The sequence below is a fragment of the Malaclemys terrapin genome, chromosome 1 (genome assembly GCF_027887155.1).
Source record: "Malaclemys terrapin pileata isolate rMalTer1 chromosome 1, rMalTer1.hap1, whole genome shotgun sequence".
NCBI classification, from domain to species: domain Eukaryota; kingdom Metazoa; phylum Chordata; order Testudines; family Emydidae; genus Malaclemys; species Malaclemys terrapin.
Genome location: NC_071505.1, coordinates 295,186,409 through 295,211,234, shown reverse-complemented (window position 1 = coordinate 295,211,234; position 24,826 = coordinate 295,186,409). Strand labels below are relative to the sequence as shown.

The following is a 24,826-nucleotide window of genomic DNA, read 5'->3' as shown; positions in this document are numbered from 1 at the left end:
TCCATACAGTAATGGCAAACTTCTTGGTTCAGGCTTGTAGCAGTGATGGAATAAACTGCTGGCTTAAGTCAAGTCTCTGGAGCACATCCACAGCTTGGATGGGTCATTTAGTCCATTGTTCAGAGCTTCAGTTTGTAGCAAAGTTCCTCCCGCGGTAAGAAGCAGGATTGAAGACAAAATGGAGAAGATGCAGCTGCCTTTTATAATCTCTTGCTATGTGGCCTATGCTTCCTTTGTTTCAAACACAAGCTACCCAGCACATGGCTTGGAAGTCTTAGCGTTCTCTCCACAGGCATGTCCCTGCATGCCTTTCTGAGTTACAAGGCGTTATCTGCCTTCTCTCAATGGGTCAGTTGTATAGCTGATGGTCCTTAATGGGCCATCAAGCAGGCTAGGCAGTGCTGATGCCAAACTATCTGGGGGTGTCACCCAGAAGCATAGCACAGGTTTGAAATACAGACATACATACATATCTATAACTCATAATACACAGGTGATACAAACATATAAATAAGATGATCATATCTGGCAAATTATAACTTTTTGCAAATATCTTACATGGTATATCTGGCTGTGCCCGGTGTCCCAGTGGAGGATAGCTGTGGTCACTCAATTAGGGTGAACTGCAAAGAATGGGGCAGACAATCCCCATAAAGTTGGTGGATGTTCCAATATTTATAACTTTACATACAAAAATGATACATGCATACAGATAACATATTCATAACGAGCAAAACTAACGTTTTTATAGACACCTCACTTGACAACCGTTGTACAATATTTGCTGCAAATATATAACAATAGTTGCAACCAGGGCTTTGGAGTGGAGCCTGGAGCTGGAGCGTGGAGCAGCTCTGGAGCAGTGGAGCTGCAGGTTTTTGCCTGGAGCTTGCTCTGGAGACGGGGCACAGCTCCAAAGCCCTGGTTGCAACAATGATCTATATGGTTATATTGTAATCAGATAATGTCACAGTGACCTTTCACCAGCAAAGGGAAGGTGTAGCAGAGCTCTAATCTGCCACACCCCTGCCACATCTCTAATGGACACCCTCCATCTCTCAAGGGGAGGGAGCTGGGAGGAAGCTATGCCACCTCAGTCAGATTTACACTAACAGATAGTTCCCCTACACTATGTGAATTCTCATCTGTAGCTAGAATGTAATGCTGAGTGGCTGGAGTGGGCTGGAAAATCTAGGTTCATAGACAAAGTTTTTTAAAACCTGTGAGAGTAAAGTATTAATTTTAGAGTTTATTTTCCTTTCAAACAAGAGTTTACTATTTTCTCTTCCAGTAATGAAGGAGCAATCAGAAAGACTTCTCAGCTGGCAATCAAAAAGCTATTCTGAGTGCACATAATGGCTCTCAGGTTGACTATTTTTTTTCACATTTTTTGTGGATTATTCTCCCTTGTGGTTCCCAGGAAAAAAGTTGCCACCCTGAATACGAGCAGTATTTATAGAGAATCCTTACTCAAACCCTGATGAGATTTCCAACCAGCAATAAACAATGTTCCTTTTAACAAACAATTCCACCCACCCAATGTAAAAACAATGAAAGACCAGCTGCAAGGAGAAACAGAATACAGAAAGGAAACAGCACAGTAGAGACTTTTCATGGCCAAACCTAGTATTATAGGCAGCTACAGATCAGAAACTGTCAGTGATTTTATGAACTTCTGTTTCTCAGAATCTAAAATTTGGTCATAAAAACGTGCTTTGGCCTGAAGCTAAGAATACAAGGTCTTAGCCTGCACATACATTTTCTTAAGGGTTAAAAAGAACATACAGTATTTGGGTACTGTAAATTTAGAGAGGTGTGAACATAAAATAGAAGTTACTCATTTAAAGCACTCTTTGGTGTTTCCATGAGCCTTATTTGGAGACTGGCTCAACCTGGCCTCCAAGCACACAGAAATGTGTAATTGCAGCCAGATACTTAGACGTTTAAGTAATATTTATCACTTGAAATTTGGGTGGTTGTCATTTCATAATGACTGAGCCTTGGAGTAATGGGAAATAAAAATAAATAATATATATAAATGTAACCCTTCTGCCGGGCAGTGATGACAACAACAAGGGCCAGGTTCAATGTCTAGGGGTTCCTCTTAACAATCCAAAACAGAACCAGCTCGAGCCCGCACCCAGTAATCTGGGAAAATTTGACACCCACCTTTAAGAGGCAGTACTTCCCCACTCGCAAACACTGAGTCTGTGTATAACAAAAAATAACTTCTAATAAAAAGGAAAGGGAACCAAACATTCGTTTGTGAGAACACCACAACCACATTCAAAAGCATGTAACCATAAGCAAAAACCCGACTCCCACAGTGAATTGTCCTTTGCCTCAATTTCCCACCTTACGGTGGGAGTCTGATGAACAAATGTCTCTTTAACACATCACTCCCCTCTCCCTTCTCTGCACCCCACTCACAGCTGGCTGTCCTTGCTTAGCGAAGACCCAGAGTTCAGAGGTGTGTTCACAGAGGTTCACCTCCCACCCAAGAAAGGAGGGGAGGGGTTGAGCAACGTCCCTGTGGTGGCTGTGCACCTCTGCAACTGGCTGTTTGCCTCTGCTTTTCTCTGCTGCCACTAGCTGTGTGCTGCCGCTGCTCTTCTCTGCTGCTGTTGGTCGCTTGCTGCCTCTGTTGGACACTCACTGCCCCTTCTGGGATGCCATGTTCTGAGATGTCATCACTTAACCCAGGTCCCTAACCCGCTACCCATGTCCTTAGTTAACATGGAGAACAGAAAGTTACAGCATATTCCATCTGGGTCAGCACAAAGCCTTCTGATCCCTCTTCAGTCCCAGTCCAGAAGCTTCTCCCTTGCCTCCAGCATTCCACACTTAACAACCCCACCTCGACCGTCCCCAGTCCTTTGTCCTCCAGCTGGTCATACTCAGCTGTTTGCCTAAGGAGGTGGGCCATCCAGGGTTGTTTGTTGCTACGTGCCAAATGTCCAGGCATTGGAGTGGCCATTGTCTTCCTGGACTGTCCATGAGCATGGGACCCCAGAAAGTTAGGCATCAGTTGTGCCTGTATCTCTGGGTCTCTGCAAAAAAACAACCAATCTTTTCCCACCACCTAGTTAACCATGCATCACACAGGGGAAACTGAGGCACACACAATATTCATACAAAATATTATGACTAATTCCCACTCTGTCATAATTTGGACCTTTAAAACTCCTATTTTACTTATGATATAAATCAAAGACTAAAAGGGCTAATGCATATCCAGGTCTGGCTCAGAAAATGACCATTAGGAGTCAAAACATTAGTCGAATCATGAAGTTACAGCTGATATACCGCACGTTTCCAATTTGCCTTGCCTTTGACTTTATGTGTATGTTTCTGGCTATTTTGATTAATCCGGCTTCTAGGAGAGAGCCCTGTGCACCCTCCCCCATCAGAACAAGGATCTGATGCAGCTTAGAGGAGCTGGGTGGGAGCATCCGTAGCCGCTTGAGGAAGGGTAGAGGAAAAGTTGCTCCCACATAAGAATGGCAGGAAAGAAGGAGCACTTGCAAAGTTGGCACAGATTTTGTAATAAGCAACTCCCCTCCAAAAACTGAAAGTGGGCCAGGAGAGAGGCGTGTACATGAACGTGAGGTATTTTCTCTCTTGAATTGGAGTGACATGGCTTTTTAGTTTCATGTCCATGCAGACCTGATAGTGGAAATGGTAGGTCGGGGGCCTCAGCTTTATCTGGGTAACCACAGCCAAGCTGCTCAGGGCAGTCCCAGATCCATTAAGTGGGGGATGGGTGGGTCAAGAGGGGTAGGGAGCTGTGGGCAGTTGTTCCATGGATTATGTGGATCAACTGCTCAAAAGTCCTGCATTGCAGCACTGCGGATATCCCACCCTTGCCAGAGGGCTTAGGGAGTGAGCGTATGTGTTGCGAGAAGACCTGGGTGAAATTGTTTGGGTGACACTTTTTTCACCCCCCAAAAATGCAGATTTGGATAAACTGAAACATTTCACAAATTTGCGTTGAATTTGCCAAATTATTCCCTTAAAAATAAAAATAAAAGTACCTCCAAAAAGTCTCAATGTTTTGTTTTTACATTTTAGAAATGTTTCAATTGTTCAATTCAAAATGACTTTTCATTTCAAATTTTACTTCCCTTTTATTTTTATTTTTTTTAAAGATAAAAAAAATCAAAAATGAAACAAAACATTTCATTTTGGGTTGAATGAAACATTTTGTTCAACTCTAAATTATTATTATTATTTTTTTGCCTTTTCAGTTCACTGAAAAATGTCCATTTCAGGTTGACCTGAAACAATGTTTCCCCTAATTTTTCCGTTCAGCCACCAAAATAATAAATCAGTAATCATAATGTGCTAGTTCGGAGGTAGACTGTGAAAGGTTGTAGCCAGAGATGGTACAGGGACGCTGAGAGAGAGATAGAATAAGAAAATCCTCTATTTCTTATTCTAATAAAGTGCCCTGTTAGAAGAAAGTGACTCTTTGAATGATTTCTTTTTATCATTTGCATAACGAGAGAATCTAAGTTCTTCAACTCCTACTAGATTTTTTTTATCATATCTTTCTTGCGGGTGGTGGTCAGCATTTGGCCAATTAATATATTCTTTAAACTGTAAAAGTTTCCATTTTAAATATATAGAAGGCCTTTTTTTATAATACAGAAAAAGAGAATTTACACTGTAGCGCGTGTAATGTAATTCTAGTGAGGCAATACCATGCTTCCCATTTCTGAAGACACGAGGCAAACAAAGCTGCTCAAAGGCATGTAAATATTCCCTTAGAATGTGTTATGCTATTTCATGTGGTCACTTTGTACAAATATAGTTGTGACCACTCCCTTTCTGGGGATATGCAAATGAAAGATAAATATGAGGAGCAATATTTCCTTGTGCTCCAGCTCTAGCCTCTCCATTGTTAATGTACCAATCAGACTGCATTATACAGTCCTAGTCTGCCCCTTGGATAATGCTGGCTTGGAAAATTAGTTTTAGTCTGAAAATAGGTAGGTTTATTGTGATGATAAAGGATAAATTTCTCAAAGGTTATAGAAAGCACATCAATTTGTTTGGAGTTACAGGTCATTTTTTAAAAAAATTATCCAAATTTGAAATTTTTATTTGTCTATTATTTTTGTCCCCCTCCAGCTTATAATGGCTTCAAATTTTCCCTAGCGTTAGATCTTCTGGAACCTTTTGTGCTTGAAGAAAATAGGTTACGATTGAGAAAATATGTCAACAATTTTTCTTGAGAGTGGTTTGAGGTCTCCGTCCTGCTCCATTGACATAAATTGAAGTGGTTTGATTTAACTAGAAATAAGATAAGGCACAATATATGTGGAAATATACTGATATCTTTTTTTTGACCAGTTGCAACTTAGTTCTTTGCTATAGAAAGACCCTATTTTCTTCATCTCCCGTGAAAGAGATGTGTGCTTTTGAAAATAAAGGATGGAAGCTTTAGTCCTAATGATGTATGTAGGTGTGGTTTATTATGCAGCTGTGGTTATTTAATTCAATTTGCAACCAACATTCTATAAGGATGAGGTTGATCCTTTCTAAAACTCAAACAAACCCCAAAACACAGAAAAAGGAATAACTTTATATTTACATGTTCTGAAAATTTGGATTAATGTTCCCGATCATTTTATTGATCAGCTTAATGAAATCCTGTTGGCTTTTGTGACATTGTCATGTTTTTAAAAGCCATTTCTCTGTTGCTTCAACTTTTGTGGGAAGAGGACTGGTGTTGCTATGTGCTATCTGCTGAGTGTATACTTGTCCCTGCACCCAGGAGTTTACAAATATTTCTCATGGTTATTCAACCTGTGTAATAGTTTTCTCAATAAAAACATCACAGCAACAACCAGTAAAAGTTAATAAAAAAAGTAGGCGAGTGCATAGCATATCCATATGTAAAGAATGTTTCTTTTATCCCCCTTTATGAACACACACAAGAACTGCAGCACGACAGTGGGCATTTGGGGTAAAAACCCAGTGTGATTACTGGCAGAAGCAGATATTCAGACATTCTGTCCACTCAATTTATTGAATATTTCCCCACTTTATTCTACTGTAATTAGGTGTATAGCACCTTATAAAAGGGCCTTTTGATATGGAGATGGGAATCCTTTATACACAAGTCAGATTATTCACAAGAAACTTTAGTATTCAATTATACATATGCCCAGCCAGTTCATGGGTCCAATCCTGTAAACCCAGCACAGAGCTTTCACTGAAATCAATGGGAATCCACAAGTGAAGAGCTTGATCCACCCCAAAAGACCAGAAAATATTTGTTGATTTTCCCCTCCCCACATATACTAATCTAAGGTTTTGATCCTATTCCCAATGCAGTAAAACTCCCATTGCCCTCCATGGTACAAGATCAGGCCCTAACTGAACTTCTTGAGAGTCAATGGATTGGGACATGATACCAGTCACTGGGATACAAGAACATACACACATTACTCCTTAGGGCATTCTGCGCCAAAAAATTAAAAATTCTGTGTCAAAAAATAAAACTTCTGCAATATTTTAAAATTCTGCAAATTTTATTTGTCAAATAAAGATGGAGGCTCCAGCATGGCATTGGGGAGCACAGGCCACTGGCTGCACAGAGGTGGGAGATCACTGTGCAGCTCCCCCCAGGACATGGACTCAGCGGTGAGGCTACACCCACCCCTGACACAGCGCAAGGACCGGGCCTGCCCCAGAAACACTTCAGGACCCTGTGCCTCTGCGCCAGGTGCACCAGGTGTGGGCAGGCAGGCGCAGCAAGGCAGGATCCAGGTGTGGATTGAGAGGGTTCTGTGTTGGGCAATCTGGGTGTGGGTGGCTCAGTGGGGGAGCTGGGTGCAGGGAGGATCTGGATGCACAGGTGCTTGTTGGGGGGTTCTGAGTGCAACGGTAATGGGACAATGTAGAGGGGTCCAGGTGAAGGTGGTTGGGGCTCATCAGGGAGTGGGCTGGGTGTGTGGGCGATAGAGCTCAGCAGTGGGTCTGGGTGTGGGGGCCTCAGTGGGGAGGTCCAGACGATGGGGGCGTGGGGCTCAGTGGGGTGGGGATCCAGGTGCAGCTGGTTGGGGCTCAGTAGGATGGGGATCCAGTTGTGGGTGGCTCATTGGAGTGGTCCAGATGCAGGGGGAGTGGAGCTCATCAGGGGGATTCTGGGTGCGGGGCGGTGAGGCTCGGCCAGAGGGTCTGAGTGCAAGGGGGTCTAGATGCATGGGAGTTGGACAGATGGGGGAACAGCTCCCTGTACAGTGATCAGTCCCCCTGCAGCTGAGGAGCAATGGGTGCAGGAAGCACAGGAGTGTGGGGAGGGGAGAGTTTGCAGAGCTTCCTACAGTGGGGGGGAGAAATCTGGGAGTGGGTCTGACACAGCCCTGGATGCCATTCAGGGGAAGAGGAAGTCCTGTCCTCCCCATCCCAGTCAGGACTAGCAGCTGGGTAGGAGCCACCAGCCAGGTCTTCCCCACTTCCATCACCTGCCCCATAGTGATTTACCTCTCTGCTGGCCGCCCTGGGAAGGGTCACGTGACCACTCTTGTGGCTTCCCTTTGCTGCCCCATCAGAAAGTCATTTTTCTGTGGGGAAGCAAAGAAATCTGTGGGGGACATAAATTCTGCACATGCGGAGTGGCGCAGAATTACCCTAGGAGTAACACATTTATTTAAAATACAGAGATACATATTCTATAAACAAAAAGTTAGTATATTGAGAATTATGATAAAACTCTCTACTGTTACCAAAAGTGTACTAAAATGATGGAAACAGATTGATTATTGAGTAATTAAGAAAAATATGACTCTACCAATTATAATGATATACACTTGTTCATCTGGCAAGTATTGATTTGTTTTCCTTGCATTTGAGATAGAGCTGAAATTAACTGATTGCAGCTATTTTTGTTTAACAATTTTTTTTACATAATGCTTTATTCTTGTGAAGAATAGAGTATTGGGAAAACATTCACACTGCCAGAAATCATCTGTTTTGAATGGATTGTGGGGAGAGGGGAAAAAAAACCCTTTCTTCAATATTGTTTCAAACATGACAGGCTGTTTTCATGACAAATGTGGCAAATTTCAACCCAGAAAATTCCTGATATTTGCTCAAAAAGGAGCAGAATCTATTATTGTTTTTCATGTGGTCAAGTCTTTCTATTTAGCCACTATAACTGCTTGAAACCTCTCTAAGAGGCCTAATTTTTCATATTTAAAAAACAAGGTTTTAAAGGTATTTAGGTACTTAAGGATGCAGATAGATGTCTAGTGGGTTTTCAAAAGTGAGAGTTAGGCATGTGGGTGCTTTTGAAAATCCTATTAGGCATTTAGCTGTGCTTAAATAAGTTTAAAAGTCTGGCCCTGGGCTCCTAAATATAGATTCAGCTGCCTACCTTTAGGTAAGCAACTTCCACAAACTGGCCAATTCTTCAACTAACTTCCAGCAAAGTGAAGCATAAAAATATTGCAGGGGTCACCTAAAATGGTGACATGTGTAAACAAGAATCAAAAAGCACTGTGTGTGTCTATGTGAATATTGCTCTTATGTTTTAATAGTCCAATTACTTTATATAATGTCACAAAGAAATGGTTTGTTGTGGTGCTCTTTAAGAGTATGTTCATTAGACAAAATCTTAGAAAGTGTGTCTGGAATAATGGAAGATTCAGAAATGTTTATATTAGTACATATTTGAAAGCCACTGTATTTTTTGGATAAGCTATCTCAGTGTTAGTTATTGAAAATAATACTTTGCATTTCTATAATATCATCCTTCCAAGTTTCTCCACACCCTTTTATCCTGGGGCAAGTAGCCCTTCAAAGCGAATCGAGGCTTAACTGGCCTACGATGGCCCCCTAAACTCCACCTGAGAGCAATTACGTACTCCCAGTGGTGGCTTATTGGCCAGTTAGTGATGCAGCACCTGATCCCAATAAAAAGGATGCCTGAGCAGTCTAAAGATGCTCCCTGGATGGGAAAGAAAAAAAGAGGTGTTACTAAAGAAAAGAGGCCTGAAATTAAAGGTAATACCTAGGGAGGGAGCAGGGTATTGAAAAACACTGAGACTATGCTCTGAGGGTTGGAGTAGCCAATGGAGAGGCAACTCTGATGGAGGGACCAGTAATCCCAGGTTTGGGAAACAGGTGGACCCAGAATGCAAGGGGCTTGTAGGTGCTTTTGGGGAGAGAAAAGCAAGAGTTTAGAGATGACAAAACTAGAGACCCAGTCTGTTTCCCAAAATGAAAGGTCTATTTTGTCAGTTTGTGTTACCAGTAAATGAAGTCCTCTGGAGTAGAGGGCTTCTTAAAGGACATAAGCCTCTTTTGGGCTGGTTTTTACTAGGTGGAAGAGAAATAGGCATGATCTCAGGGTGGGATCTTGGACCTCTTTACAACTGTTTATGAAGAAAATTCACACGGTGTTCAGAGATACTAGCCCCTCTGAATAGTCCCACTTTACAGATAGGGAAATGGAGGCACGGAGTTACGTGATTCACCCCAGGTCACATGGAAAGTCAGTGACATAGATTAAAAGACCTATGATCTTTCAACCTCTAGTCCTGGGGTTTGATCACTAGAAAATTCTCCCAATAAGGAATGTCCATTTGATTCTTCATCCTCTACTTTTTATATATACTTTTGAGTCTCTCTTTGAAGTTTTCTCCAGCAAAGTAGTAGAGTACAGGATCTAGGCAACTATTCACTACAGCAAGGGAATGAGTGATGACTGTCCCTTTAGCCAGCAACTTGCAAGAGTTGAGCATAATGATCTTACATTTGTCCAGCAAGTAGACAGTTCTTAGTATGTGATATGGCAGGAAACAAAGCAGAAACATGAATAAAGTGATGACAATGGTTGACACTGCCTTCTTATGAGAAGCTCTTATCTTCGCTTTTGGAACCCTGGGCTTAAGCAAAGCTTTGATCACAAGCACATAGCAGCAAATTATTGTGCAAAATGGGAGGAAGAAACCCACTACCAAGACAATAAAGTTCATCACTAACATCTTCTGTACGCTATCATCTTGGAGATCTAAGCACCTGCGTGGGTAGTCCGGGCTAGTGCATTCCTTGACCAGCAGCACAATGCTAACTGTCATCACAAAACCCCATATCACCGCACATATGATTCTAGAATACTTGATAGTGGTTAGTTTCAAATGTTTGAAAGGATGAACAATAGCCACAAAACGAACAATGCTCAGCACAGTTAGAAAATAAATGCTGCAGTACATATTGACATACAAGGAATAAGACACAATCCTGCAAAATATATCCCCAAATATCCATTGAGAGTTGTTTAGGTAGTAGGTGGCCCGGAAGGGTAAAGTCCACACAAACAGGAGGTCTGAAATAGCCAAGTTCAGCATGAAAACATTCACTGGACTCTTTTTCCTGTAAAGCTTCAGGAAAACATATATGGAAATGACATTTCCAAAAACACCTAAGGCAAATATTGGGAGATATATTGGGGGATAAACAGCTTGCTTGAAGTCATCAATAGAGCAGTTGACCAAGTTTGTCGTGGTGGTGTCATTTTGGCACATCTCTGAAACTAACTCAATCAAGTGTGAGGTCTTCTGACTTCCTGAAAATAAAAAAATCTGTTATGAAATTTATACAGCATCATCCCTCAAGTTCAGCATTGTAACCATTTTACTGAAAGTTAAAAACAGTAAAAAGCAGTGGAAAAATAAAAGCTAGTTAAATTAATAACTATTCACCATGCCCCAGTGAATATAGATCAGTTAATGTTTGTATTGAACTTCAGAATGTGAAGTGCTATATATGCTAAGTGTCATTGTTATTGCAGTTTATGGATAGTGCCTACTGCCTAGCAATATAAAAGCTAAAGTTTCGAGTAAAAGCTTCAAGTTTCAGTCTTCTAAAGGTGAGTGCAGTGCCAACAGCTGCAGCACCTGATGCGGTGCTCTTCTTTGATCATGCAAACTAAGCAAGTTATCACTGGTCATTTTGTGGATGGGAGATCTTGAGTCAGACTGGCAGATGCAACGTTGGTAATAATTAGAGCTGATCAAAAATGGAATTTCCATCCCATGGAAAATTCCGATATTTGGACATTTCACTCCAATTCAGGACAAAAGCAAAAGTCAATATCTAAACTTTTCTGTGGCGTGAAAAGTTCCAAAACATTTCTATTTTTAAATCTCAAAATATTTTGGTTTGGGTTGATGTAATCTCTGTGTTCACCTGTACTGCCATGGTGTTTAATAGGCTTTGCCGTTCCAGGTCCATCACTGCTCCATTCTCTGCTATGAAGCTTACTTCCACAACGCACCACAATCTCCCACTGTGGCCCCATGGGACTCACAAGATGCTCTGCAGTGATTCAACCACAGGGACAAAGACTGCGGTGCATGATGCAAGATGCAATCTAGCCAGGGAGCATGGTCCCTATGGAAGATTCAGAACATGAGGGAGCCAGAACTATAACTCCTAGAAGGTAAAACATCAGTTCAAGTACATGATGGGTTGGCCCAAACCAAAGTGTTTTACGTAGAGATTTTCCTGGTAGGAGATTATGCTGAAGTTGATATTTTCCCCCCATGGAAAATGGGATTTGGTCAATTTCCAACAAGAAAATATTTCACTTGAAGTTTGTCAACCAGTTTCTGTACTAACTTTTATATAGTCCCTTATGTTTTACCACCTCTTCCTTCTAGTGAGCAGAGGTATGTGTTCTAGCTATGGGAATTCCAGTAAAACATGGTCAGCCTCATTTTTATGCAATGTATCCAAAACTTGTGTATTTTTAATAACTGAGATTTTGCTGTCAAAGGTCATGTTAAATCATTTTAAAAGTTTCTCCTGATTTTATGCCTCCTTCCCTTCCCCCCCTTCCGATTACTTATATATCTTTATTCTGTATTTTTCATTGTCTTAATGTGCACAGTGAACATGAAGCCCTTGCCTCATTCGCTTCTCCAAAGAACTAAATGCTCAGCTGCCATAAATCAGCCATTCACATGTGAACAGAATGGCTGTCCATAGCTGCACACTTTACAGTTCTGTAGAATTTTCTGATTAGGATTTGTACTGTACATGTGCAGAGTGAGTTTTTAATAGGTCATAATCCAATCAAATAAAAGTCAGTGTTCACTGGAACACTAAAATGAATGGTTTCTCACTAAGAGCTATTTCCCTGCTAAATTTCAGCTTCTTCTACCCAGCTAGAGCAGTGTTTTTAAATAAATAAAAGCTACAGAATATTTTGGTTGGTTGAGCAGTCATGGGGAAATGGGTCACTTTACTCCTACGTATTTGCAAGGGCTGAAGCATTTTTGCTCAGCATCTCCCAAAATACTCATCTTGGGGCAGATACCAAGTCTGGACAATTTTAGCCTCCCCCACCCCCCCGCCCAAAAAAAACACACATCAGAAAATGACTGGAAAATAGGTGTTTTCATTTGTCCCACTGTAAACAGTGAAAATGGGTGTGTTCTTGTTGATAGAGCACAAGACTCAGGGCATTCCAAGGTCTGTTCCAAGCTCTGTAACTAACTTGCTGGGTGGCTTTGGACAAGGAAGCTACTGCATTTAAGTATGTCTCAAATTATCCATCTGGGAAATGAAAATAATATCTACCAACATCACAGGCAGTGGCAGGTTAAGACGTGATTGATCCTATGTACACTGGGATCCTGGCCTAGGATAGCCAACACTTACCTGGCTCCTTGCACCCTGTAGCTGTTAGAACTGTGTGGATCACCAGCTCTTTCAGAAAAGCAGTTAAGCTCATGCTTAGATCTCATTGAACTTAAAGGAACTTACACCCATCCTTAAGTGCTTTCCTCAATTGGGCCTCAGGGAGTTGGACAACTGTACTCCATAGGCCTCAACTTTCAGAGACTGAATCCTAGTAGAGAAATTCTTCTCTATTTAATTCCCCCCTAATGAGAAGAGAAGGGTTCTGGTAGAACTCCCTACTGAAAAGAAAGATAAATCCTTTGGTATCAAAGGTATTTCAGGCAGTTTAATTTTTCCCCTCTGAAAAAAACTCACCAGCATATGATGCCTGTCTGATTGGAATCAGGAACAGGATTTTCTCCCTTATGGGATTGCTCGGATGAGCCTTCCCCTTCTACAGGGATACAAACTAGCCCAAAATACTCCAAGTACAGAAGTTTTATAGTTTATTTTGCTAAAATTAGAAGTACTTGCTCTACAAAAACAACCAGCCAACCATTCAACCACAACTGTAGAACTGGAGAGATCAGCTATGCGTTGACATACATATGGTTAGGCAGCGCTCTCATGTAGCAATGCTTAGCTTTATGAGCATTAATGAATTAAGCCTGTGAAGTAAGATGGGGAAACAGAGGCATAGGGAGGTTAAGTACCTTGCTGAAGATCACATAGCAAGTGAGTGCCCTGTGCTCAGAGCTATCAACAACCTGCTGTGGCATGATCCTGTCGGAGGTAACAGGCAAGATGAAATAAGCAAAGTTCAGATCATGGACCAACTGGGTTCCACAATACTAAGGGGGGCCCTGAGCAGGCCTCAGGTGCTATAAGTAATGTGTGTCAGGAAAGCTCTTTAGTTTATGTGCTTTAGCTGAGAGCAGCCCCGAAACTTGTTTGCATTGCTGAGTCCTCCTGTGCCAGCTGGCTTTTAGGATACTAGATAGTTGTCTATAATAACGGAACCAGCTTGTAGGAGCTGGCCGTGATTCTGCACTCTGACTCATTTAATTACCTGACGCTTTTAAGTGTCAAAGAAAGCCTCAGGGACAAATACTAGTGCAGATTAGGGTTTATGCACATTATGGGACATTCTCCTTCCTTAGGTCTCAATCCAACTCTCACTGAAGTCATTCCATTATCACAAGAATCTTTCCATTGACTTCAATGAGAGCTGAACCGGATCCTTAATAATTATTCTAGTAAACTCTGGATGAACTCACAGTCATATCACTAAAGCATTTCTGAAATAAATATGCAGGGGGGAACACCGGAGAGCAAGGGTTTAAGGATCAGCTCTGGGCCCACGCAGCCCCGCCTGAAGGCATAGCTTTAAAAAGGGAAGCAGAGCAGTTCAGAGGGAGGGAGTGGATGGCTGATCTGAGAGAAAAGTACTACTCAAGAGCTCATTGCCCAGGACCTGACAATGTAGCCCTGTGCACACCCACAAAGAAGAAGCAGGGGATGGAGTGTGAGGGTCAGAACCTTGACTGAGTGATTTACTCTGGGAAGCTGAAGGAGACTGGGGTAGGAAATGGTCTGGGGAGGAGGGGCAGTGGCTTGGCACCACAAACTGCCCACCATTGCGCCCAGGACTGGAGCACGGTGAAGAAGGTGGACCTGGGTTCCCCTACCCACTCTGAGTGGACAATACAACAAGAAGAGCCTTCACCTCTGGTGAGAGGCCAGCTGGAAAAGATTGGCTGTTCAAGGACCCAGCTCTCAAAGCCCCTGTGCTATCGGGGGTAGGGGTGGGGGTGGGGGACTGGAAACTCTTGGGATGAGGGTTCTGAAGGACAGGAATATGCTTCAATGGGGAGATGTTCTGCCAACCACCACCTGACCACTAGGCAGCAGCGCTGGTGGTTGTGCACCTTCTACACAGGGGCCTCTCTTATCTGCTTTTTAATTCTTTAGACTTAGATGCATAAAGATGCCTATACATGGCTCTAGGCACCTTGAAAAGTCATTAAAAATACAGATCCTGATTCTGCCCTGATCACATCATAGTTATTAGAATTGGCTGAAAATGGCATTTCTTTTCCACAGTAAATAAATAAACCTTGCAGTTACCTGAAGTTTTGTTCTGAATTGGGGCAAAAAGCCAAAGTTTCTTGCAGAATGGAAATACCAAAATATTTTGACATGTAACAGGAAGTGCACTATTGGCTATTTTGATATTAATTAGTCATTCCACACAAGAAAGGGAAGAGAGAGGGAGCTGTCTTTAAAAATCTTTCACATACCAAAAAGCAATGATGGGTAGGTCCCTACCATATTCACGGTCCATTTTGGTAAATTTCACTGTCATAGCATTTTTTAAAAATCTTGAATTTCACAGTTTCAGATATTTAAATCTTACATTTCATGGTGTTTCTACCACGGGGGTCCCGACCCAAAACAGGGTCAGGTGAGGGGGTTCACACGGCTATTGTAGGGGGATTGCGTTATTGCCACCCTTACTTCTGTGCTGCCTTTACAGCTAGGCAGCTGGAAAGTGATGGTTGTTGGCCAGGAACCCAGATCTGAAAGCAGTGCCACTGCCAGCAGCAGCAGAGAAGTAAAGGTGGCAGTACCATACCATGCCACCCTTACTTCCCCGCTGCTCCTGGCGGCGGTGCTTCCTTCAGAGCTGGATGGCCAGAGAGCTGCGGTTGCTGGCCAGGCACCCAGCTCTGAAGGCAGTGCCACCAGCAGCAGCAGAAATAAGGGTGGCAATACCACAGCCACCTACAATAGCCAGATTTCATAGGGGAGACCAGATTTCACAGTCTGTGACGTGTTTTTCCACGGCCATGTATTTGGTGGGCCCCTAGTAATAAGGTATGAAGGGGAGGAAGGTCAGATGAGAAGGACACGTAGGGAGAAGGAGGGATCCTACTGATGCTCCTGAAGGCGCTGCCAGTGCACCATAGGGTGTGAGCACTTCACCATGGCGGCAGGGCAGCTGAATGTGGCTGTCTGTCACCACTATGACAGTGACTGCTTGGTGGACTAGGAGAGGAAATCAGGGACCACAGCTTTGTAGTCCCATCTGAGGTGGCAGCACCTGGGAGGTGCGGGGAGTGAAACCCAACCCCCTCCCACCCATTGTTGCTAGCCCCATGCTGTTCTGCATCAGAGTTGGGCCACTGCCCCAGCACCAGCTCCCTTGCTGGTGCAGCCCAAAAGCCTCACCTGGCTCCTATTTTGGAGGAGTGGGACTGCGCATGGCTGGGCCTGCAAGCAGCAAGGGAGCAGGTGGCTGAGCTGCTCTCCACTGCAGCTTGGGCCTGGCAGCAGTTCTAGTCTGAGGCCAGACTGGGCAGCTGTGACACAGAAGCAGGCAGAGGATGCCCAAGATCACCTCCATGCCCAGTTGGAGAAGTTCTTCCAGTGGCAGGCTGGGGCCATCACCCTGATTCTGGACCATGCTGCAGCCTTGGAGTCCAGGGCCAAACTGCCTCCAGACCCACAGAATGAGGAAGGGGAATAAAGGGGCCCTCAAACCTTTATCCATTAGTTATTAGCTTTGTTACAGTGTTGTTACTTGGGGAGCAGAGCCATAACATTACTGCCCAATGCTGGGCCCCCCCCAACCACACATGTATGTTATAGTAGGCACCTACTACACCACCATCATGCTATGCAATTCCTCAGCCTCCTGCCTTGAGGGTTGAGGTGTCCTCGAGGACATCTTTGTTATGCACCTAAAGATATTCTGAAGTCACTGTTCTGGAATGATTTACTCATTTCCTAACAAACGTTGTTTTATTTAGGAAAGCGTTTTCCATAGCTACAAATGGGAATTTTTATCATCCCTAACTTTTAATCCTTTCCCTGCAGACTTTGGGAAGGTGTGTGTGCTCCAATAACACAGAGCTATGCCTGTGGGAGTTTTGGCTCCTGGGAGGGTTACTGAAGCCAGAAGGTTAAAGTGTAAGGTGCAGAAAAGCAGTCCACTGGCTCTCCACATTGGGACTTCGGCAGTAAGTCAATAACCTATCCTCATGCTAGAGTTAAGTTATAGAAATGCATTAAGGTAGCCATTCCAGCAAACAGCATAACTTCTAGTATTGATTTGTGGGCTCACTTACAGTTATAGTAGAACTGATCCAAATTCTTCCCAATATTCCCCCTTAGGATCCATGCAAATGCCACATTCACACATTCCACCCACCTACAGTGTGGCTTCTACACTGAAGCCAGAGCTAGACCAATGTGAGGGGAATTATGAAAAGCTACATGTGGATTTATTCTGTGAATGTGAAACAGTAAAACCAAGTGTCCTCCAAAACTTGTTGCTGTTTTCATAGTACATGGGAAGAAAAACATTGTGAAGTGGGGAGAAAGGCTTGTTTCCTCACACCACCACCTCTCCAGCCCCAGCAAATTAAAAACTCAGCAGAGCAGACTTTAGCTACCTCCATCAATCTGTTTTTTCATATGCCATATTCTTTCCTCCTCATTCTCTGCTCACAGGAAGGAACCCCTGAATCAGGGGGCTTAGATACGTTATCACCCAGCAGCACTCTTCCCTGATGCCTTGAAGACGGCAATTTCCCAGAAGAGTAGTCAGCATGACTTGCACCGGTGATTCACCAGTGATGTCATCCCATTCCTGGAAGTAGATCTCTGTGCATCTCAGTTCTCTCCCCTCAGCAGGCACAGCGAGGGGATTACTTGGCTGATTCTTGTGTCAGCCTCACTGACTAGTGTGAGGTCAGTGTGCCATAGGATGTCACAGGATGTCTGTGCTCATGTAACACCGACAGACCCCGGTCGTCAGGACTGAACCTGGGACTTCTGAAGCTAAAGGCATGAGCCTCTATTGCATGAGCTAAAAGCCACATGGCCCTTAGCTAAGGCTGTAGCAGACTCATTAATCTCTAAGTGGTCTCGGTGCCTCTAGAGGGGACAGAGCACCACACCCAAGAGGTGTGTGGGTTACACTTGCCTCAACTTTATGGACGCAGAATGCTTGCAGGCTGCCCGTAGAGCTGTTCCAGCATGTAAAAGGGAGTGTTCCAACTGGTGGATGACAGTTTGAGTGACTCCTGCTGGTCTTTAAGGTTGTGGCACACTGGATAGGACTGTCTGAAGTGACCATATAGCTTATTGGCCACTGAGACAGTCCCTGCAACTCTGCATCCCTCCTCCAGAAATTCCCTCTATCAGATTGAAGCAGCAAGTGAGGCAAGGGACATGCTGGAAGTCACCATCCTACACAACACAATTGACTCCGTAGTTCATTGCCACAGACACAGCAAAGAAGTTGGGGGGGCCTTAGCCACCCCTCTATGACAGCACAGATTGGCAGTGGGTATCATAGGTTGGGGGAGGCTGAGCCTCCCCAAACAACCAACTGTGGCCCCGCCCATGCTCTGCCCCCAGTGCACCTTCCAGCTGCTTCCCACTCTGTAGCTCTTCCCCCTGTGCTGTGGCCCCAGCGCTTCGGGGCTAGGGGGTACTAGCCTGGAGAGGGGGCCAGCAGCTGAGGCGGGGCCTTTGGGCTGTGGGGGTGCATAAGGGGCTGGGCCTCGGGTGGAAGGGGCGGCCCTGGGGGCTAGCCTCCCCAAGCCAGCGAGTCACACACCACCCATGACAGCACAGCACATCCAAGATGTTCCAGAAGCTGTGCTGTTTTTCAAACCCAGACATCCAAAGCATAGCATGCTGTCGAGTGAGGGTATATGTGCCAATGCTGCTGTTAGACTTCCTGCCGCTGCTGCTCACCCAGTGGGCCATAACAGCCACTTGCCCACCTAGGCTACACCATTCTGTACTTCTCATAGCAGCACACAGATCTGGCATTTCCTTTTTTGCCAGGAAGGGGAGCTAGGGATCTGTCACCTGCGGGCAGCTGAAGCCACAAAGTGTCTGAAGCCATCTCCCTCCACGTGAGAGAAAGGAAGAATTTCCACAGCCAGCATCCTTGCTCACTGTGGTCAGGTTTCACAGTCACAGGGTGGTTGCATTCGTGTTTTTGCCCCCTCTGAATACACTCCACTAGGTACTGTTGAGTGACGCTGCTGGACTTAGCTGACAAAGTCATGGACAATATTGGGGGTGTCACAGTCAGCCTCTGCTTTGGAGTTTGCTGTTTGCTTTTCTGTAAGCTCTGGGCTAACCGGTTGCATCATGTGCACTCTTTGATTGTGCTTGATGGATTTTAACCATCCCTGATATCCCCATCCCCTTGGGGTCACGCCCAGACTCATCCTCCATTTTCAGGAGTTAGCAAATGACACTGGTGCTGTCAGGGAGCTGGGGGGGATTGTAGATGGTGGTGACTTTTGCTGCTGAGAGAAATGCAGCGTGGGAACACCGCCTTCCCCTTAGAGTTCCCATCAAAACCATGCACAGCAGAGATGGAGGCAGCGACCTTCCTCCCACCTGGGAGTGTGAGTACCAGCATCAACTACATCCATTCCAGAAGCAGCATAGTGGAACGAGGTTTCAGAGGATGCTGATGGGCTCTGGCCAGTGCCCTGCTGCTGAGGCTTAGCCTCATGTGGTGCTGGACTAACTGGAGATGCACCATTCTCCTCCTCACCACCTCCTCCTGCACCCGGAGTGGTTGACTGTGCCCCATGGAAATAGTCCTCTTCAGGCAAAGTGTGTTTTTCTGGTTCCCCTACCATCACCTGTGGCTGTTCATGCTCCATACCACTTCTGGAAGATTGCTTTCTTTTTCACCCCCTGAAGTGCTCCATGGAAGACATGGCTTTGCAAGCGTCAAGTGGACATCTCCCAGATCCACTAACACAACTCTCAGACTGCTCAGCAGCATCAGAAAAAAAATCCTCTCTCTTTTTGGGGACTGACAAATACTGCATACAGTCCCTCTTTTTATCTTGCAAAACAGAGGGGACAGGGAAATGCAGCCAGGCTTTCTGGGAGTGATGTGCAGTCAATAATTACTCCATCATACAGCAGTAGAGCCACCACAGGTGAAAAAAAAAGAAAAAAAAAAAAGAGTACCTGTAACCTGCTGTGCTGGGGAATCCTCCCAAAAAGCCACTGATGCAAAGAGAACCAGTCTGCTCTCTCTGCTTGCAGACACAGCCATGAACAAACCCCTCAGTCATGAGGGGTAAGTGGCTAAACCAGGGGGCGGCAACCTCTGGCACGCGTGCCAAAGGTGGCATGTGAGCTGATTTTCAGTGGCACTCACACTGCCCAGGTCCTGGCCAGTGGTCCGGGGGGCTCTGCATTTTAATTTAATTTTAAATGAAGCTTCTTAAACATTTTTAAAACCTTATTTACTTTACATACAACAATAGTTTAGTTATATATTTTAGACTTATAGAAAGAGACCATCTAAAAATGTTAAAATGTATTACTGGTACGCGAAACCTTAAATCAGAGTGAATAAATGAAAACTCGGCACACCACTTCTGAAAGGTTGCCGACCCTTGGGCTAACCTGTACTGGTGCGCTCTCAGCCATTCAACATGTTACAGGCTACAGGAAAACCGTAAATGAAACTATAAATTTTAAATAAAAACAAACCAAGATTTTCGGTCAAAAGATTTTGGTAAAATAGTCACAATTTAGCAAAATTTCAGGGTTCTCTAAATTGCATTTTTTTTTAATGAAAATATATTTTGCCAAAATCTTTTCAACTAGCTTTAGTGGTTATTCCTGATTTACACTGATGTTAGTGAGACCAGAATTAGTGTAAACAAAAACACAAAACAATGGCAGATCCCACTTACCACACACACAAATTAGGCAAAGAAATTAAAACAACTCTTTCCCAGATTTCAGCCATTCACAAGCCCCTATTCAAATAGGTGAGTAGATCTTAAAACATCTAATAAAATAACTATCAATAACTTCTGTACTTAATAGAAAATAACTTCACACCATGTTTTAATAGAAATGAACACTCCTGAATAGTGGTATGCATATTACATGTGTAAATATAAAGTTTTCTGGTCTAATTTTCAGAGGTGCAGAGCACCCACAATTCCAACTTAAGTCAATGGGAGTGCTTACAAAGTAGGATCATGAGCTCAATATTTCAGAAGTACAATGTACACACTGCTAAATGAATTTCTCAACATGAAATATGAAGTACAGATGCTCTGCTGTTTAGTCAAAATATATTTTATCTGAATACGATCTGCTCTCGTGTGAGTTCTCAGAACTATCAGAATAGCAATGCCAAGTACTTAGGCTACATCGTCACTCAGGGGTGTGAAAAAAACCCACCCCTTTGAACAACAAAAGTTTTAACAACAAAAAAAGTGCCGGTGTGGACAGCGCCTCATCGGTAGTAGAGCTCTCTCCTAGCGACAAAGAGCGGCTACACTGTGTACCTTACAACGGCACGGCTGTATCAGCACAGCTGCACAATTGTAAGATGTGCAGTCTAGACGTAGCCTAATTAATGTTATATAACTTGCATTAGCCATTGCATTGTCAGAAAACCCGATGTAATAACATTAAACGGCCAACCACGTCACCATTCATTGGAATACTACTTATCTTTTCAGGATCAGAACTATGAAAATATTACTCATTTATATTTCATTTGTAATTAACATTGTACTGAATTAAATTGGACATTTGTCAAGACATGCATGACATTTTATTCACTCTTCCCACAAATGTGCATATACGTACACAAACAAAATCCCCACCCTCCAAAAGATTATGGTTGACAAAATCTGCAGTTGGCTGCTAGTACAAAGCAAAGGAAATTCACTTTGTCAACTCTGCCATTAGTTTATTATCTTTCATCTTCCAAAATATTTTTTATTTACAAAATCTTACATGGATATCCCTTCTCAAGGAAAACACCCTAGACTAGCTCTAACATAGGTGAATTGAGTTGATGCTTAATTTTTCTAGCAACTACAAAACTTCATGCAAGAAACAGGTGATAACTAAAATTCCTCCTACTCTTATTTTGAATAGTCTTGATCTACTTTTAAGGAAAAGACTAAAGTATATAATATATATATATATATATATAAATTTAACTTTGCCCTACCTCAGTTCTTGTTCCTTTCAGTTAATTCAGTAAGACCCTTCCTTCTTCTGCTTTTAGCTATCCAAAACTTGCAGCTTGCTAGTGGGGGTAAAAACAAAACAAAAATTACGCAAAACCAATAGCAAGAAAGAGGAAGTAAGCATAATAGCACAGCTTTTATTTTCTTAAGGATATTTTGTCAATTCAAGAATTGGCATTTGTTCTCACATTGCATTCCATCTCATCTTTCACACAAAGTGCTAAAAAAGGCTCTGCGGTTCAGCCACTCACATTTCTAAATATGGGCTTTCAGTAATCAAACATGTCTGAAATATTAGGTTGGCAGTAATTGTAAACAGTTTTCGGAAAATGTAATACTTAGATAGTATTTTAGTCCAGTCTATATTAGGGAAGGTTTTCAAATCTTTTGACTGGTGGCAGAACGGGGTAAACTCCACTAGTGTTTGCAATACTGAGAGCCCTAATGTAGATTGCCTGTCTGTTCCCACTGGCACCATGTCATCTAACTCGGCTTACAGTTCTAGTCTGGCATTATCAAAGGTGCCATAGGGAGTGCGGTGCCCAATTGCCATTGAATTTCAATGGGAGATGGGCACCTAACTCTGTTAGGCTCCTTTTAAATCTCAGTGCTGTATATAGGGTTGCCAACAGTCCTTTATTACAAGGGATAGCCCTGATTTTTTCATCTCTGTACAATAAGATTGGGAGTTGCTGAGTGCTGCAAAAAGCAGCAAGAAATACCTCTGGTGAATGTAAGGGAGTACTGCTTATTATTCTTAATAATGATAAGATCAGGAAGACAGGTGACATGCTAAAAAAACAGTCCCTTATATTTGAAATACAATGTTGACAATCCTAGGTGTGGCCCAGTTCACTGTTACCTAGTCCCATAGTTACTGATTCTCATTTACTAAGGCTCCTTTACAGTGCTCTGGCACCAGAAGTGGGCCTTAGAGTGGACAGGACTAGCCCTTGGAGAACACTCCCTGTACAGTGGCCCTGTGAACATAGTTCAAAGATCTCCATGTAAGGGGTGGGATTTGGGGACATAACTAGAAATTCTCTACTTCCAAGGCCCCTTGGAAGCAGTACGTAAGTTGGAGCAGCTCTGAAACTGCTCCAAATCACTCCTAGGGTTGCCAGCTCTCCAGGATTGTCCCAGAGTCTACAGGAATTAAAGCTTAATCTTTAATTAAAGGTAATGTCATGTGATGAAATCTCCAGGAATGCATCCAATAGGGTTCCCAACCCTCCAGGATAGGCCTGGAATCAGAATTGAGCTCCCAGTGACTATTGAAAGCAATTCGGGAGATTTTAATAGGATATTTTAAGAAAATGACATTATGTCATGTTGGGGGAAAAAATCTCCCAGAATAGCTTCAGTCAGAGTTGGCAACACTAACATTCAACCAAAACTGGTAACCCTAGTCACTCCAGGGATTGGGCAGGGTCCTTCATGGCCCCATGTCACAGGTCACTTACCTGCCAACATATCCTCTCATGGCCAGGCATGGTGTTGCAGTGACTCCAGCTCAGTTGCCCCCACCAGACAGCAGTCTGTCCCTTTGACAGTCAGCTTCTTCTCACAATTCCAGCCAGGTCATGTATAATCTCACCCCTCCTCAGGCAATAAAGAATAATCCCACAGGGCAAAAGTCCAGTGACTCTGTATCAAGTCATCAGTCCCAGGCTGAGTTTTATAGTCCTTGCACCCTTTTCCTCAGAGAGGCTTTCATATCCTTTTTCTCAGGAGGGTAGGTGAACACACACGTGCCTTCCCTTCTGGCAGAATCCCAGGGATTCTGTGTTTAAGAAGCTAAAACCTGCTCCTTAAAATTCCTTGTTGCTTCCCTGGGCTGCTTTCTATCTCCCCCAGTCCACAGGTACCTTTCCCAGGAATACTTCCTCCAGTACTCTCTCAGGGGAAGGCGAGCTCCTTGTGCAGCTTCCTACCAATCTGCTGCTGAGAAAACGCCCCTCACCAGTTCTCAGTCTACCTGGGAGCTGTCTTTTCATGCAGCCTTCTTATCTCAGCAGTCAATAGCCCAGCAATTAGATACAGTGGAGGAGGTGGCTATCTATTTACCCCTTAGTGGCTGTGGTAGGATGGTGTCTACCACACCCCAGAATACAGAGAATGCAAACATGTGTTAAAGCCACAAGTGCAGGAATGAAATAAGTGAGAATCAGGTCTCTTGTGTGTTGTGAATACTACCAGTGCAAAGTGTGTTAAAATGTTACCAACTCCACCTTGTAAATAACTATACAAGGTGCAGGGCAGCTGTGAATTGGGTCCATAGTGGTTAAAACACTGGAATTGACATACAAAACTGCTGTAAAATACACAAACTCGGCAAACTGAAATTTTTTTTTATTTGATCAAATTTTATTTTAATGAGCATTTTTGAAGGATGTCTTCATTACACTATATCTCTGCTGCCTAGATAGTTTACATTGTGAATCTGTGTCCATTTTCTTTATACCTCCTCAATAGCTTTCATGCTATTGAAGGGGATACAATCACCCTTCTGTGACTTTTCTTTTCAACCAGAATAGTTATATTAGTAAATCCCTAATAAAGATACAGTTATACCAGTGTAAAGGTGCCTTTTATCAGTATAATTTATTCCCTTTCCTGAATGGGAATAGTTATACTGGTATAAGGCATGTTTATGCCAGTATAACTTCATGCACACTGGGGATGTATTAATATAAATATTTAAGTTAAAAAAAAAAAACACACTCCTACCCACAAGTCATACCGCTACAAAAGCTTGTGTAGACCAAGCCTTAGAATCTCCCTCAAATGTGAGCATCAGCCCTGTTATGCCAGGCAAAGAGAATACGTGCATTGTGCTGTCACAAAGGGGGGAGAGTGACTTCTTCAGCTGTGCTTAGAAATAAATAAACCTTAGTGGATGCCTACTGAGCATGCTCAGAAGCATTATAACCAACTGATAAATCGTAATTTGATTATCCTTCCAGATGTTTATTAAATTTAGCTGTGGATGTGGTCCAAAAATAACCAGTTTACATGACAAATTTCAAAGTTCAGCTGTTTCTAATTTGAGTTAACTAAGTGGTACTGAAAAGTATTACAGTAATAATATACAGAGGAAAGCATGCCATGTTTTTCAAATTTGCAGAACG

The 24,826-nt window shown here is 43.2% G+C and overlaps 1 protein-coding gene across 1 annotated transcript; it reads right to left on the bottom strand.

The window, feature by feature from the left end:
- Positions 1-7,392: 7,392 nt before the first annotated feature.
- CYSLTR2 (cysteinyl leukotriene receptor 2) lies at positions 7,393-23,517 on the bottom strand. The gene is made up of 3 exons (XM_054014822.1): positions 23,159-23,517; positions 21,677-21,754; positions 7,393-10,579 (listed from the first exon to the last, which is right to left on the bottom strand). The coding sequence occupies exon 3, from the start codon at positions 10,536-10,538 to the stop codon at positions 9,612-9,614; it is 927 nt and encodes a 308-aa protein (XP_053870797.1). The 5' UTR covers positions 10,539-10,579; positions 21,677-21,754; positions 23,159-23,517; the 3' UTR covers positions 7,393-9,611.
- Between the last annotated feature and the right edge of the window lie 1,309 nt (positions 23,518-24,826).